Genomic DNA, 15821 nt, shown 5'->3' on the forward strand with positions numbered 1-15821 from the left:
CCAATGACATGGGGAGTGTCGCACAGACAGGCGCGATTTCAGACAGATGACAAACAGAGAAAGATGGGAAAGTGCTAGAATGGAAACTGGGATCCAAGATTGAAGTGGGCATGAGGCACACTGGGCCAGAAGCTTCCAAAACAGTGAGGACAAGCCATGAGGAGCACACAGCCAGAGGGCCACAGGGGTGAAGAGCTGCAGACAGGGACCCCCAAGTCTGCGGGAGTATCCAACAAGAGATACCCAACAATGGAGCTGCCAAAGGAGGGAGAAAGGCAGACATCCTTGGAAAGGACTGTGGCCCAACTGCTCCAAAGCCAATGAGAGGCAGCATCTGTGGGACAGATGACAGACGAAGACCAGGAAGGCCGACCCTCTGCACCAATACCGCAGGGTCACCTGCTGGAAGCCCAGAGGTAAAGCAACTTTAGAGGCTCCAGTGCCAGTGACACCAAACTTGGGAACAATGGCTGTGGACAGGGTTGGCTTCTCAGGAAGCAGACAGTGGCTTTCACACCACCTGGGAGTCCATTTTCAGTGTAGGAAATGGGCTTTCAAACATCTTCTACTTAATTAAAAAATGCTCACTTTGTGTGTACCTCTGGTGTGTATACGCACATGAGTGCAGATGGCCATGGAGCCCAGCTGTGTCATGTCCCCTGGAGCTGGAGTTACAGGCAGCTGTGAGACATCATATAGGGATTTCAAACTGAACTTGTTCTTAACCACTGAACCATCTTTCCAGCCCCTCCCACATGAAAGCAAAACAAAATACCAATTTCTTTGGAGGAAAAGGAAATGACACAGGATGGAGGCTCATATCCAAGAATGAATGAAGACCCAGGCATAGACCCACTTCTCTGTCTCCTTAGGCAGGAGAATCGGGAGTTCATGGTTCTAGACACTAAAACAAAAGTTCCCTGAGAAGAGAGAGTTAAGCAGGGGATGCATCTCTCAATCCCATCAGCATAGGGCAGCATTTAGGGACTTAGAAAGATACAAAGAAAAAAATGTAAGACTTTAGGCACCCAATGAATCTGAATTATTCAGAATCTTGTTTTGAAAACCTCTACCACCTCTGTGGCTCAGCAGGTAGGTCAAGGCATCTACAGCACAAACTTGACAACCTGAGTTCAATCCCAGGATCCCACGGCAGAAGAAATGACTGTAGTCCTCTGACCTTCAGCGTGCACCTCACAGCATATACACTCACACACACACACACACACACACACACACACACACACACACACACTAATAATAATAATAATAATTTAATAATAATAATATAATAATAATAATAATAAATGATTAAAATCATGGTTCTGATAAGGTAACTGATCTAATGATGGATCTGGAAGGAACTATCTTAGGCTACACTGAGACAATTAAACTCCTGTGACTGAAACCCCTTTGTTACTTGACTCTCATTGTTTTATTAGCATCTATTGTTAATTACATGTAATAGATTTCTTAGTGAGCTTGTCACACATGCATACATTTTTTAGCACAGTCACCCTGCTGTCCTCTCTTCCCCTGCTCTGCTGTCCCCTCCCTTCCTAACTGGCCCCTCTACCTCCATATCTTTTTATTTTTCTTGTGACCTAATGAACTTCATCATGGTTAGCCACAGGAACATGAGTAGTAACTCACAGGATCAGTGGTACACAGCTGAAGAAAATGTCCCTTCTGCCCTGGGGTAACCATTAACTGCTCATAGGCCCTCAGCAAAAGAGCAGAGAATCACATCCTCGCCACTGGCAGACCTGACTTATAAATCGGTAAGGAGAAGCTGGGCTCTGTGAGCCCCTGCACTCTCCCTCTAGATCTTCCGGTCTTCCCACCCCCACTTCCACAATGTTCTCTGAATTTGAGAGGGTGATACAGACACCCCACTAGGGCTGAGTGCTCCACGGACATTTTGACTTTCATTTCTAGGGCTCCTTAAGCTCTGGTACTACGGAAATAACAGCACAAATATTAACTAGAGTAATCTACTCCAACTCCTCAGAAAAAGATTATCTGCCTTATATTATTTACTTCCCTTGTAAGAAACACGCTAAAATTAAAATCCCTGCAATTAACTGCCATTCGCGAGTGGAGCTGCCATGCTATAATTAGCTAAGCGCCTCAGTCGGTAAGTAGCTCACACATGGGGACGTAGTCGTCAAGGTTATTTCACCCCATCAGCATCTTAGAAGCATGTTGTTCCACTTGTCTGTTTGCCAGCTGCTCAGGGACTCAGAGTGACTTCATGTCAGATGCTCAGCAGTGAGAAGGGAGCTCAGCATGCTGAGTATCTAAGGCTGCAGGACAGAGGGGGAGTAGGGACCGTCCGAGGTTCGGGGTGGTCGTCCCAAGCTTCCCATAGGGAACAGTGAGTGCCAACCATGGGAAGGAGAGTCCAGGCAGCCAGGAAAGGAACCCAGAGAAAGAAACAGTCACCAGGAAAGGTTCTCACTGTCCTTTCTCCTTCAGTGAACAGACAGGCTAAGATCATGGGAAGAGGGAGGAAAGAGAGAAGGTCTAGCTGTCAATCATTCAAACAAGAGTGAACCGAAGTCAAACCAAAAAAACCCCAAACTCGGTGCCTGGATGGATCCCTGTAGAACGCGACAGCATGTGACCTGAGACTCAACCTCTAGTAGTCAAATGAAACCAGTAATAGTGGCAGGAGATTAGGAGACCATGAGTGTCTGGGGTGATAAATATGAGGACCCACAAAAAACACTGGGTGCAGGATTGTGTGCTTGTAACCACAGCACTGAGGAAGCAGTGAGGTGGTTCCCTGAGGCTGGCTGGTCAGCCAGTCTAACCTTTTCTGAGGTCTAGGCCAGTTAAAAGTGGGAGGCCCTGTCTCAGAAAAGCAAGGTGGATGGTACCTGAGGAATGACATCTGAGCTTGTCCTCTGGCCTTCACATGCCCATGTTCCACGCATCTCTCACAGCACACACACACACACACACAGACACACACACACACACACACACACACACACACACAGACACACACACACACACACACACGCAGCATGAGTCAATGAGATGGAAAAGTTTCTGTAAACCTTGAAGTCTCTAGAGCTCCAGCAGCATAGTGAGCTCTCAGTCTGGAAGAATACATAAACTCCCAGGAGAGATTCCTGAGCCTGAGGCTTGCAGAGGGGAACCCAGAAAAAACTCTTCCCAACCACCTGGGCATCACAAATTTCAGGAGAGCCACAGCCATTGCTGACAGAGTGAGACAGGCCACCTCTGTGTGAGTTTCTGGGCATCTAACAAAGCTTCTTCATGGACCTGGAGTCTGACTGTGTGCTCCTGGGAGCCATGAGGAATTGAGGTTCGTGGTTCCCCACATAAGGCGTGTGTTCATCTTCACTGTTAAGCTGCTGGGTTTGGAACCACCTGAGACCCAACTCTGGACGTGTGTTTGGGGATGTTTCCCAAGAGGATTAACAGAAGAGAGAAGACTCACTCTAAATGTGGGTGGTACCATCCCATGGGCTGGAGGCCTATCTTAATAAAAGGAGAAAATTAACTGAGCACTAGCAACCATCTCTGTTTGCTGGTGACAGATGACCCTCACACCTGTCGCCATGCCTTCACCACCGTGATGGATGACAACTTCAAGCTGTGAGCCAAGCAAGACAGGCCCTTCCTTTCTTTAGTTGAGCTTGTCAGGTTATTTTGTCATAGAAGTGAGTGAGGAAATAGGAACGGTGGTCACAGATGTCCAAGTACATGTCACCTCTTTCCAGTCCAGCCCTCACCACAGGCCATGATGAACTGAAACCTTGGGAAGACAGACATGCACAGCTTCTTCCTAAGGGCCTGAGGAGCTGCTGTGGTTACAGAATCATTTCCAAAGGCCATGGAGCATGGAAACTCAAAGGGATCGTGGAATTGTATTTGTTTTAAAAGGGTGGTTGATGATTATATGAGTTGTACCCAATATTGCTGCTGTAAGCCATTATTTCAATATATTTTCTTCCCAAATACCATGGCCAGCATGAGCAAACACAATAGACAAAGAGAACAAGTTACGAGCTCTTGCAAAGGCCAGGTCAGAGCCCCCCATGCCCATACTGTTCAAGCAGAAGCCAGGGTCAGAGCCCCCATGCCATCTCATTCAGAGGTAAAAACCAGACCAGCATTTTAAGAGAAATTTAAAACTGTAAAAGAGATACTTCCAAATTAAAAATGAAACAGCTAGAAGTCCTAGGGCTTAAAACTATGGACCCCAAAGCTCCAATACAGCAATGTTAGGAAGCTCGGCATTTGAGCTGCAAAGAGACTGTGGGGTAGAACACTCATGGGTGGGATTAGTGCCCATCGGTGCCTCATAAAAGAGGCTGCAGGTGGACACCTCCCTCTTCACCACATAAGGACAGTGAAAAGGTCTAATCAGAGGCCAAATCTGCAGCTACCTTGACTTACACTTCTCAGTCTCCAGAGCTCAGAAATAAATTGTTGCTGTTAAAGGCCACCCCACGTGGGGCATTTCAGCAGAGCAGCCTGAGCAGAGTAAGACAGATTCCAAAACCAAAATTACAACACAGCAGCACAGGGACCAAACAGACCAGAAACAAGGAGAGAGAACTGAACAAGACCAAGAAATAAGTAAGTCAGACCAAAGGGAGATCAGGGACAGAGAGTACAAAGTAAGAAGCCCTCTCGGTTAAATATCATTTCTGAGACTGGCAGATAGATCAAAGCAATACTAAAAACAACAGCAGGACAGATAGACAGCCTCCTGGGACAGACAGCCTCCTGCAGCTGGGAGTCAGGTGAGTGAGACCAATGAGTGTTCACTATCAAAAACAAAACAAGGAATAGCTCTGTGTTAAAGGCTAAGGCTCACAACCCAAACTTCAAAACAACAGTGGGTAAAGGCATTAACTGCCAAGTCTGACGACTTAGGTTCAATCCCAGAGACCCACATGGGGGGAACAGAGAACCGGTTTTCAAAAGTTGTCCTCTGATCTCCATATGCATGCCATGCCCTGTGTGTATGTTGTGTGTGTGTGTGTGTGTGTGTGTGTGTGTGTGTGTGTGTGTGTGTGTGCAAAATAAAAATGTAACTTATTTTTTTGAAAAAGACAAAGCTCCCAGGTTTTTGACAAATTATCAACCAAATGAACAATAGCCCAGGAAGAGGTCTGGAAGTGAAGGAGGCTCAGAGCCATGGCCTACCTTCAGCCACTGCTCAGCCTGCTCCTTGCTCTGGACAGCAAGAACCAGGGGGTCTGTGCCTTGCTGGGTGATTTTCAGCTCATGCTTCTTCTTCTTACTGTCTCTCGGGATGTATGTGATGCTGCAGCCTTGCAGGGGCAGCTCCATCTGAGGCTGCTGGTCCTTGGAACTTTTATAGCACTGCATGGAACAAAACAGACCAATTGATGCCATGAGGACATATGATCAGAAACAATGATGAAACCCAGTACAACCAAACCTCCAGTGCTAGCCAGGTTTCAGGAGGTGTTGAGACAGAAGAATGGCTCAACAGCCAGCTAACAGGTGTGACATATACAGAGTCTGCTGCCTACATCTGGCACACACAGGTGTGTGTTAATTCAGCCGAGGTCTATGAAACATCTAGGCCACTACTGAGAAGACACTGATCTAGCCTGTGTTCCACTGAAGCATCTTCAGAAAATTGCATTTATTTTTATGTGAATATGAGATATATAAAAGGATCTGTTGCAACTACAGAGACCTACTGTGGGCAGCTAGTGCAATAATGAAGATGCTTGGAGCTGGAGAGATGGCTTAGCACTTAAGAACGCACACTGCTTGTTGAGAACCTCATCTTGGGTCCCAGCATCCACATCAGTTGGCTCACAACCACCTGAACTCCAGTACTGTCTGGAGATCCTGGAAGAGGTAAGCTCAGGCTGCCTCCAAACAGGACTCATCCAGGGCTGCCACTAAGAGCCTGAGGAAGGGCAAACAGGTAGGACTTGATTCAAGCAAAATGCATGGGGAGCCCACAGGCCCTGGAGTTAGTAGACCTCACTGGGTGTGCCCAGAGAGGCTGGCCTTGACTCTCTTAGCACCAGATATAGGCAGGTCCTGGAGAAGAAGGGTGACTTGGCCTCAGAGCTCCCTTAATGGAGGCAGCTTTCCCAGGGCTACCCATTTGCTAGGGAATGGGTGCTTCAGTCTCAGGGAGCTGCCTGAGTGGCTACAAAATTGTCTGGGCATGAAAATAAAGGCCTAGAGATGGAGTCGATAAAGCAGGTAGTGGTGACACCCACAGGAGGCCAGGCAGGATGCCTGAAGAAGAAAAAGCATGCTTTCTGTCGTCTGAGTAGTAGAGTCTTGGATTATTTCTGAAGGAAAATAAAACACACACACAACTACTTTAAGCCAAACGTGGTAGTGCCTGCCTATAATCTCATCTTTCAGAAGATGGAGGAGGGAAGATTGAGAGCTCAAGGCTAGCCTGGGCTACATAGTGAGTTTGAGGCTAACCTGAGCTATATAGCAAGACTCTTGTCATAACAAACCCAAAGTTCCATCTTGCATTTTGTCTTGCGTAGTGTCTTCCCTCATCTTCTATTTATTTCCTCGGTAATTAAGCTAGTCTCTGTGGAAGTTGTTACCATCATGGGGCAGAGAGAGGGATCTCAGAGGAGGCCCAAGTGCAGGAAAAAAGCAGGGGAAGAGGAAGACAACAAATGAGTGTGGGACAGGGACCAGGAACCTGGGCCCCAACATGCTGACCCTGCATCAGCCCTGGGGCCGCCTACATTCAAAATAAAAGTTCTCTTTCACATAAGAGTTGAGTGCATTTTAAAATATTTTATATAGCTTGTCACCATCTTGCAGCTATTGCATCAGATTATAAATAAGGGCTGTTAATATTTTTCATGCTTTAAAATCCCCGATGGCATCATTTTTGGCATATTCTATATTTGGAAGAAATTCAGGCCACACATGTGGAAAAAATATGCACTTTGTTTTAAAAAGTTGAGCAAAAACATGAAGCACATACAATGTCCTAAGAGCCTACGCCAGTAAGAAACCCATAATTCACTGGGGACCAGGATCTTTACAGTGTTATCTGCTCCTCTAAATGTGCGGAAACAGAAACTCAGATTTTCTTTTTTAATGACTCACTTTTGAGCAATTGTTTCCTGAGATTAATTTGAAAGACAAAAGGCATAAGCTGTACAGTAAAGCCCCTGACCTAGTGACCAGCCACGGTTTCTGAAGGAAGGGGGGGTGGTGTAGGAACACAGTCTCCAAGGCTGCTCCGTCTTAGGGCCCCCAAGGGGACTGCACGTGTGGCCAGAGTTCTGTACCTTCCACACCCTGCCCCTGGACTTCCTCCACCTTCCTGTTTGCTTCAAAATCAAACCCAAAACAAAACAAAACAAAAAATCTTCTCTTTGGAAAGCTTTAGGCTTTCCAAAAGAATGTCCCTTCCCTCTGCCCTCCCCAAGGCGCCTCCACAGGCTCCGGGCCTCTGCTGTGACCTGGCTGGGAGGAATTTACTGACTCACTGCAAATGAGAAAGTCTATCTTGCAGCTTCTGGCAAGTCTCAACATTGCTCATTTCCACTGACACAAGCCACAGGCCCAGCAGGATGAGAAGGACTTGGGTGTGGGGGACCATGAGCCCTCCCTGCAGAGGTGCCAGCCTGGCTGGGCTGGGCCCACCCCTGGCTCTCAAAAAGGTCCCAGGGCTTGCCTGCCCTGTGGTAGCATCTGCATGTACCAGCTGCCATCCTGTACACTGTACATCCTGTACACTGCCCACGGCGCAGCCCCGCTGGGCTCCTCACCAGCAACTTGGTGTCCTTGATAACACAGAGCAGCTTGGTCCACTGGCCAAAGCGTTTCTTGCGCAGCAGGAAGGCGCAGATCTTGGCGTCTTTCACCAGGTCCATAGAGGCCTCCTCCGAAGGCCACTGGTGCCTGGTTTTCTTCCCTTTTCCGTCCTCCTCCTCTTCATCGTATGACTCATAGGAACTGCTCATAGCATCAGAGTCATAATCTGTGGAGGAGAAAAGGGCAGAGGTGAGGGGCAGACCTCACAACTCACCTCACCTGGCCACATTTCCAACCACCGTGGGCTTCAGTGAGAAGGGCTTCCGCCCTGAGGACGAAAACTCCAAGACTCGGGCAGTGGAAAGCCAACAAAATGTTTCAAAGGCAACAACTAAAACACCGAGATTTATTTTAAAGTCTCTGCACTCTCTCACATAGACAGGGTGATGTCACCCTGATGGCAACATTAGCTGCACTCCGCCTGGGGTGGCCCCTCGGGAACCTTGTCCAGATGGGGTGTCTACTCTTAATCTGGCCTTTATTAACTGCCCCCAAGTCTGCCTGCTGACACTGCTGCCCACAGACCCTTCAGAACACTCGGGATCCACCAGAGACCATTCCCCACGGGGTCACCTTGGAATCTGTGATGGGATTTGTCCCATCTTTCTGACAGAATGCCCTTCACACGAAGACGCATCGGCTCAGGTTACAGTTTCTTCACACATCCCCTGCTCTTTCTGCCCTTGGGCTCTCTGCACATACCACCAGCTGCCCCCATCTCCTCCCTCTCTGCTGGTATAACGTGTGCTCATTACTAGTATGACACTCATGACTTGTCCTGGCGAGCACTCCTTGATATCAAAGCCCATGCCATGAGTGATTCCCTGGTACTCATGTGCTGAGGCCTTCAGGCTAACATGACTGCATTTGGAGATGGGGCTTTGGCGTTACACTTGAGATGAAATCTATTGCCAATATGGCTATGACCGTAAGGGTAGAGTCCTAATTCAGTGGGAGTGGAGAGAGGAGGACAAGGGGAAGAGGGAGGGAGGAAGGAAGAAAGCACACTGTCAAGACAGGACTGAGGACACAGCCGGAGGGCAACACCTCTAAGATAGGTCACCTGTAGGATAAGCCACTGGGAAGGTAGGCCGAAAATTCCAGCATTTCCTATGAATTTCGGCATTCCAGCCCTGAGGGTGATCTGTGGCAGCAGCCTGAACAGGCCAACGTAACACACTGTGTCAAAGGCCCTTGCAACCCTGCACACAGCCTACCAGACTCCTCACTGTGCACACAGGTCAGCCATCCACGTCAGGCTGTGAGCCTGTGGAAGGGGACCATCTTGTGGCCTGGGCACCGTCAGAGAAGGATGATTGGTCACATGGGTTCAGCCACACACGCAGACCCTTCAGAGCAACAGCGGCACATTCAGGGCAGGGGCCGGCTGGAGTAGAAGTGACAGACGGACACACCACCTGGGGAGCGGCAACAGGCCTGGGGGGTGTGGGGGAGGGCTGAGACTGGTCTCAGAAGTGTGACGATGATGCAGAATGAGGCTTCAGTTTGTACACACCGTGCGCAGAGAATGACGGGCAGGCCAGGCTCCCCCTGCCAGCCTCAGACTAGCAGCCTTTCTCTCTCATCTCTCCCCTCCGACACACCAGCAAGTGGCTGCTCCCAATGTCTGCATCTGCCCAACACCCCCTCTTTACATGGCAGCCACAAAGGACCATTTCAATCTTCATTTTTGTTAAAATTAAGGAATTAAGCCTTGAACTTCCCATGTTCACATATAGTTCAAGGGTCCCAAAGCCTATGACTGTGTGGACACCGTACAACAGACGTACAACACGGCCTCTGTCACCAATATGGTGGAGGAGAGAGCATAGCATCTAGAGAGGCCCATGCTGTCAGAGACAGGGAACTAAGAGCCAGATGTACCAGACACTGGGAGAACGAGACTGTCACTCAGACCCTGGAGAAGCTGCTGGCAGCCAGCCAGAAGTCTGAGAAGAGTGCCAGAAACAAAGACACCCTGGGAAACACCACAGTTGCCAGAGCATGTGGCTACTTGGTACTGGCAATGGTATAGAAACCCTTGAACAGCACAGGGCAGGTGACGGTGGACAGGACTGTTAGCCCAGGCTATACTCTACCCCAGGAGCCTGTCACCAAGACAGCTTGCTTTAGGACCGAGTGTTGGGAGTTCATGGACACTTCAAAAGTTTTAAATAACTATTTTGCTTATTTACTGGGGAGGCCCATATGCCATGGTACAGGTGTGGAGGTCAGAGGGCAACCGGGGGAGTTCATTCTCTCTTTCCACCATGTAGATCCTGGGGATCAAACTCAGGTCATCAGATTTGATGGCAAGTGACCTACAAAGACATTTTTTATACTCTTCTTATAAGTAAGTATTTCACAACGAAAGGAGTTTTAGAGCTGAGCACAGGAACATAGGATGTCACAGCTTGAAGCAGAGCCAAGTGGAGGTGGAGGCACAAGAGGTCATGTGCCATTGCATGGACCAATCAAGACCGGCAGTGGACACAGGCCATGCTTTTAGTTAAGAAGGATCATTCTCGCATACATTGGAGACCATGGCATTCTCAGGGTTCACCTCAATTCCTAGAGCACCGAAGCTCAGCAAACATGTGATGAACAGACGTTGGGGACACGGGGGTAAGTCAGCCGTGAGTGAGACCTGCTGAGCTCACTCCCTCAACCTGGGGCCTCAGGGGAGGAGGAGGGGAGCAGTGTTTCCAGTCTGCTCTTCAGCTTCCCTAGTCCTCGCCTACACTCTTCTGACGGCCAGCCCACCAGACCAGGCCGGGGATTCCACAGGACTGGTCACCAGCTGTGCCATGTGTGGGGTCACTCCCTCAAGGAACTCTTTAAGGCCTTCATAACACTCTTTCTCTAACAAAATCACACCTGACGAAGGCTCAGCCAACTGCCTCCGAGTCCGTGCTTTGCTGGAAGAGTGCAGACCCTGTGCGTCCCTGTGCGTCCCTGTTGAGGCCGCTCTTGGTATAGTTCTGGATGGAGGGACAGCCACGCCACAAGTCACTGGTAACACTGAGATGAGACACTTGCTCAAAGGGACACGGTGACTGGTCACTGCCACCTCCCCAGGTTTGCAAGCTCTTCCGTTGTCCTTTCTTCTGGTATTGGCAGCACAAGTGCTCGGCAACAGCAACCCAGGCAGGGTTTCCCTGCAGCACAGGCTACAAGCAGCTTCTCAGGGCAAAAGTCTACAGGCCTCCAGTCAAAGGGACACTTGGTCTTTATCCAAGGTGTGGAGGGCTTGGGGAAGGCTGGAGCTGGGAAATGCCGTCACAGAAGAAAGAAGTCCAAGACAGGAGAAACTTCCTTTTCATGTTTGAAAATTAACCTAATATCATGGTGGATTTGAATACATTTTGCCAAGCATTTTTTTATTTTTTATTTATTGATTGGTTGGTTGGTTGGTTGGTTGATTAGTTGTTTTTGTTTGTTTTGTTGTTGTTGTTGTTGTTGTTGTTTGTTTTTGAGACAGGGTTTCTCTGTAACCCCCCTGGCTGTCCTGGAACTCACTTTGGAGACCAGGCTGACCTCACACTCACAGAGATCCACCTGCCTCTGCCTCCAGAGTGCTGGGATCAAAGGCGTGCGCCACCACACCCTGCACCAAGCACTTTTTAAAGGAAGGAGAAACCTGTGATTTACAGGTGCCCAGTGTAAAGTGACCACCCTGCAGATCAGAGCCACCCTCTGCTTTCCAGGAGCTCCCAGTGTTCATGGTATGCACAGTGCAGGGCAGAAGTCTGCAGCTGGATGGGGAACTGGGAAGGCCCTTGTCCTTAGGCATCACTCAGGCTGCTGCTACACTGACTCCTTCCCCTTCCTAACCTCCCAACAGAGTCACCTCCCCACATCACAGTAGATGCTGCTTTACTGAAAATTATTACTAAGGAAGAAAAGGATAGAAAAGGGTCAGGTCTCTATGGAGTAGAGGCTTGGGTGACTCACATGACTTCAAAGGAAGACAGAAGAGGGGAGAGACCATGGCGTGGACTATTAATGCTCTGGAGACCTCCTGACCCTAATTAGCAGTCACTCTCTTTCCTACATGATCCATCTTTTCCCTGAGCACACACTGAGATGCTCCACCCGGCATCCCACTGAGAGTGTGATAGTGCCTGACACTCCACTCAGAGGAGAGGGCAGCATCAGTAATGACATCCGAATTCCAGGGGTAGTTAGAGAAGGTGTCAGCCTCACAGTGTCAGTGTGCTGCTGGGTTTAAAAGAAGATTACTGAGGTTGGCATCAGGAGCCTGAGGACCATAACGTCAGCAAAAATTGTCCAGTAAAACCGGCTCTCCTTACCACAAAAGAAAAGCCTGCACCCAGCAGGCAGCCTGGAAGAAACCTCAGCCTGCAGGGCTGTGCTTTGTGGGGATCAAAAGAGGGCAGGGTGGGGCACACATGAATGAGCCACAGGACCACTTCTCTCTCGACCTCAGGGAACCTCATCTGTCCACACCTGGCATGTGGCACAAGGCACCTCTGAGCCTGACTAAACATAAGTTATAGTCATTGCCTTCCTTAGGTCCCAATCTATACACCCACATTTCTCTGGTGATGTTCAGCCCTGTCTCCTCCACTCCCAGGGCCTTGGCTCAGCACCATTCCCTTGAATGAAGGGACCACCCTAATGGGCGGCTGCCACTCACTTGAGGTGATGTACTCGGGAGCTTTTCCAGGACTCAGCGGCACGGCTTCCTCATAGTAACCCTCCGGGAGAGAGGACGTCGGTAAGGGTGGAGGTCCACTGTCAGGAGGCTGAGGGCAAAAGGAAAAGCGTGCTGGGTTAGTGTGGCTGCTGAAGGCAACCCTGTATCTCTGCTATAGAGGTGTTCACCCACCAGGACCGGCACCACTTTCCCTGCTCACGTCCAACCCCCAGCTTCACCCTGGCTGGTCACTGACCACACAGCTCCCACCAGTACCTGGAGGGAGTCCCACCTTCACGTGGGGACATCTCACCTAACTGGCACACAGTGAGCCATCAGAAGCCTACCCCCAAACCCATCTGAGCTGACTCACACTTGCCCTCTGAGCCCCTCTCCAGCTGAGGCAGGGTTTCTGTGTTCTTCTTCACCCTCATAAGGCCCCCCAGACACTCCATGACTGGGTGCCCCCTACAGACAGCACCAAGAACAGAGGAAGTGTGTGCCCATTGTTAGTTATTCCCTGCAGCGCTGGACAATGGAACTAACGCAGTGCCGGTTGGTCCATGAACCGCTCCCGGCCCGTCTCTCCCTGGAGACTGCATCTGTTCTTTACTAACCACCCCATCAGAATTCCCTACAAACTCAGACTGTTCCACTATCTGCACTACAGCTTTAGACCATCGAAGAGGTAGGAGTTCCTTAGCCTCAGCCCAAACCAGAGCCTATCAGCCTGCAAGATGCAGCTTGGATCCCTTCTTCCTGAACTTTCCTGACCACTAATTCATGCCAGCCCCTTCTTTGCTCATCCATGGGACCCTGCTGGTCATTGCCTGCTGAGAGAAAAGGACAAACAGAAGGAGGTCTGGTGCACCAGGGCCCCTGTTCCCTGCCTGGCAATGCACTACAGCTTCACTGCTCACAGGTCCCAGCCGTCAGCCTGGACGGGAGCCCTGCAGGAATGCTACCAAGTAGCCTCACACTGTGCAGATGCCGAGAGCAAGGCCCAGAATTTAAATCACGCTGCTCAAAGTCAGCCTTGCTCCTGCCATGGTTGGGTTTTCAGACACCCTGGCATCTGTTAAAGACCTTTTCTAATGTCCCCCTCTCCTCTGTGCATAGCTGATTCACACTATCTATGTTCTGTAAATAACCAGGAAGTGACAAATTCCATCCAGCTCGGACACTGCTCCACTGACATCAGGGCTTTGTTTTTATTCTTATGCAAACCCTCCAGAATGTGACTCCATCACTTTCCACTAACTCTCAGTCCAAAAAATCTTTTGTGAGTGACTAATGGCCACTGCACGCCCACCCTACCTCCTCCGCCTGCAGCTGGAGAGAGGATTGATTTCCAGTTCAGCTAGCTGAATACAATTACCCAACCACCCAGGCCTCTTCCCTGCAGAAACACCTCCAATTCCCTCCTATCCCTACCTTGCTCCCTGGGTGGTCACAATTCTGCCATCTACTTACAAATTAAAGGACAACCTTGTAGGCAGCCATCACTCACTGGAGGAGATATACTTCAGAGCTGTCTGTCCCAGAGCCCATGCTGGCTCATCCAAAGTCTTCCTGTCCTCCCTAGGAGTCTGTCCTAAGGGACCTGTGCTTGGCACTGGGTGAAGCCAGATATCCAGCCTAGACTCCTGCAGCTGCTTGGGAGAGCGGTTTGATTCACTGAGTGTTTCATGCATGAGAAGGCAGGGGTTCCACTTCCCTCTGAGCTTGGTGAAACTGACTGCTCACACCCTGGACTGTTTCAAAGAGCTGAGTCAAACCTATGTCAGTATGTATCCAGGTCAGACCTCCCTCCAAAGAGCTGTGAGTAGGAGAGAGGTGAGAAAGGCTGGTGTCTACTGGGTGGGGTTTGTGAACAGACACAGTCAAGCCATTGAGGACACAGACTTCAGAGAGACACACTTTAGACCTCGTGGTCCCACCTCTAGAAACACAACAGGAAGATCCTATGGGCCAATGAGGAAAAAAAAAAAAAAAAAAAAAAAAAAAAAACAAGCTCAAGAACTTCAACAAGTTTCTGGAAAAAAAACAACCATCAAAAGAATAATTCTGGCCAGTAAATTGGCCCAGCAGGTAAAGCACTTGGAAGGTGTCTTGGTGTGCTTTCTGTTGCGTGATAAATACCATGGCCAAAAGCAACTTAGGGAGGACGGAGCTTACTTCACCTGACAGCCACAGTTCACCATGAAGACAAGACAGGGCAGGAACCTGGAGACAGGAGCTGACGCAGAGGCCATGGAGGAGCTGCTTGCTGGCTTGCTCCTCATAAGCTTGCTCAGCCCACTTCCTTATATTTCCCAGAACCACCTGCCCAGGGTGGCACCATCTGCAGTGGGTTGGGATCTTCCACATCAATCATCAGTCAAGAAAATGCCTTACAAACTTGCCTACAATCAGATCTTATGGAGGCATCTCCTCAATTGATGTTCCGTCCTCCCAGATGACCATGGTGGCTGCTCACCAAAAGTGTTAACACAAAGTTACCTTTCGTACATGTGTCTGCATGACTTACATTTTTAATATAATATTTGTCACATTTTTGCTGTCACATTTTTTTTGTCTTTTTAAAAACAAATTTATTTATTTGTTTGTTCTACACCCTGGCCACAGTTCCCCTCCTCTCCTCCCAGTCCCTTTCCTCCGCCCCCACTCTGTTCCCACCCCCCCAATCCACTCCTCCTCTGTCCCATGGATATCAACAAAGCATGGCATATCAAGGTGCAGTAAGACTGAGCACCTCCCCGTGTATAAAGGCTGGGCGAGGTGACCCAGTATGAGGAGTAGGGTCCCAAAAGCCAGTGAAAAAGTCAGAGACAGCCCCTGCTACCACCGTTAGGAATCCAGATTATTTGATTTTCAATTATGTGTGTGTGAACATTTGTGCACCTGTGAGTGTCATGGATGTCAGTGCCTGCAGAGGGCAGAAGAGGACATCAGACCCCAGAGCTGGAGTTAAAGGAAGATGGGACCCCGTTGTCAGTATTCGCCTTTGTGATGTTGAGCAGAGAAGGGCGGGGGACTGAATGACCACACTAAGGCTACCATGACAACAGTGGACTAAACCTCTGAGCTGTGCGCAAGCCCCAATTAAATGCTTCCCTTTACAAGAGTTGCCATGGTCATAACGTCTCTTCACAGCAACAGAAACCCTAAGACACGAGCCTGTGGGGGACATTCTCATCCAAATCACAGACCCTTGCTGACCATAAGCCATCTTCGAAAGCTTTAATTTTAATTTACTTGAAAAATGTAAAGAGATAGTAACTGCAGAAAGCTGGTGTATTAGGATACACCAAAGGGACAGAATTCT

The 15821-nt window shown here is 49.2% G+C and overlaps 1 protein-coding gene across 9 annotated transcripts in view; it reads right to left on the reverse strand.

Moving 5' to 3' along the window:
* The window catches only part of Afap1 (actin filament associated protein 1), a 122443-nt gene that overhangs the window by 52232 nt on the left and 54390 nt on the right, over nt 1-15821 (reverse strand). For all 9 annotated transcript variants that reach the window (XM_076545716.1, XM_076545714.1, XM_016004032.3 and 6 more), the window contains 3 exons: nt 12494-12602; nt 7788-7999; nt 5191-5370 (listed from right to left, as the gene is read on the reverse strand). In XM_076545716.1, the coding sequence (XP_076401831.1) occupies nt 5191-5370; nt 7788-7999; nt 12494-12602 (501 nt within the window). The remainder of the gene's footprint in view (nt 1-5190; nt 5371-7787; nt 8000-12493; nt 12603-15821) is intronic.

The sequence above is a fragment of the Peromyscus maniculatus genome, chromosome 10 (genome assembly GCF_049852395.1).
Source record: "Peromyscus maniculatus bairdii isolate BWxNUB_F1_BW_parent chromosome 10, HU_Pman_BW_mat_3.1, whole genome shotgun sequence".
Lineage (NCBI taxonomy): Eukaryota > Metazoa > Chordata > Mammalia > Rodentia > Cricetidae > Peromyscus > Peromyscus maniculatus.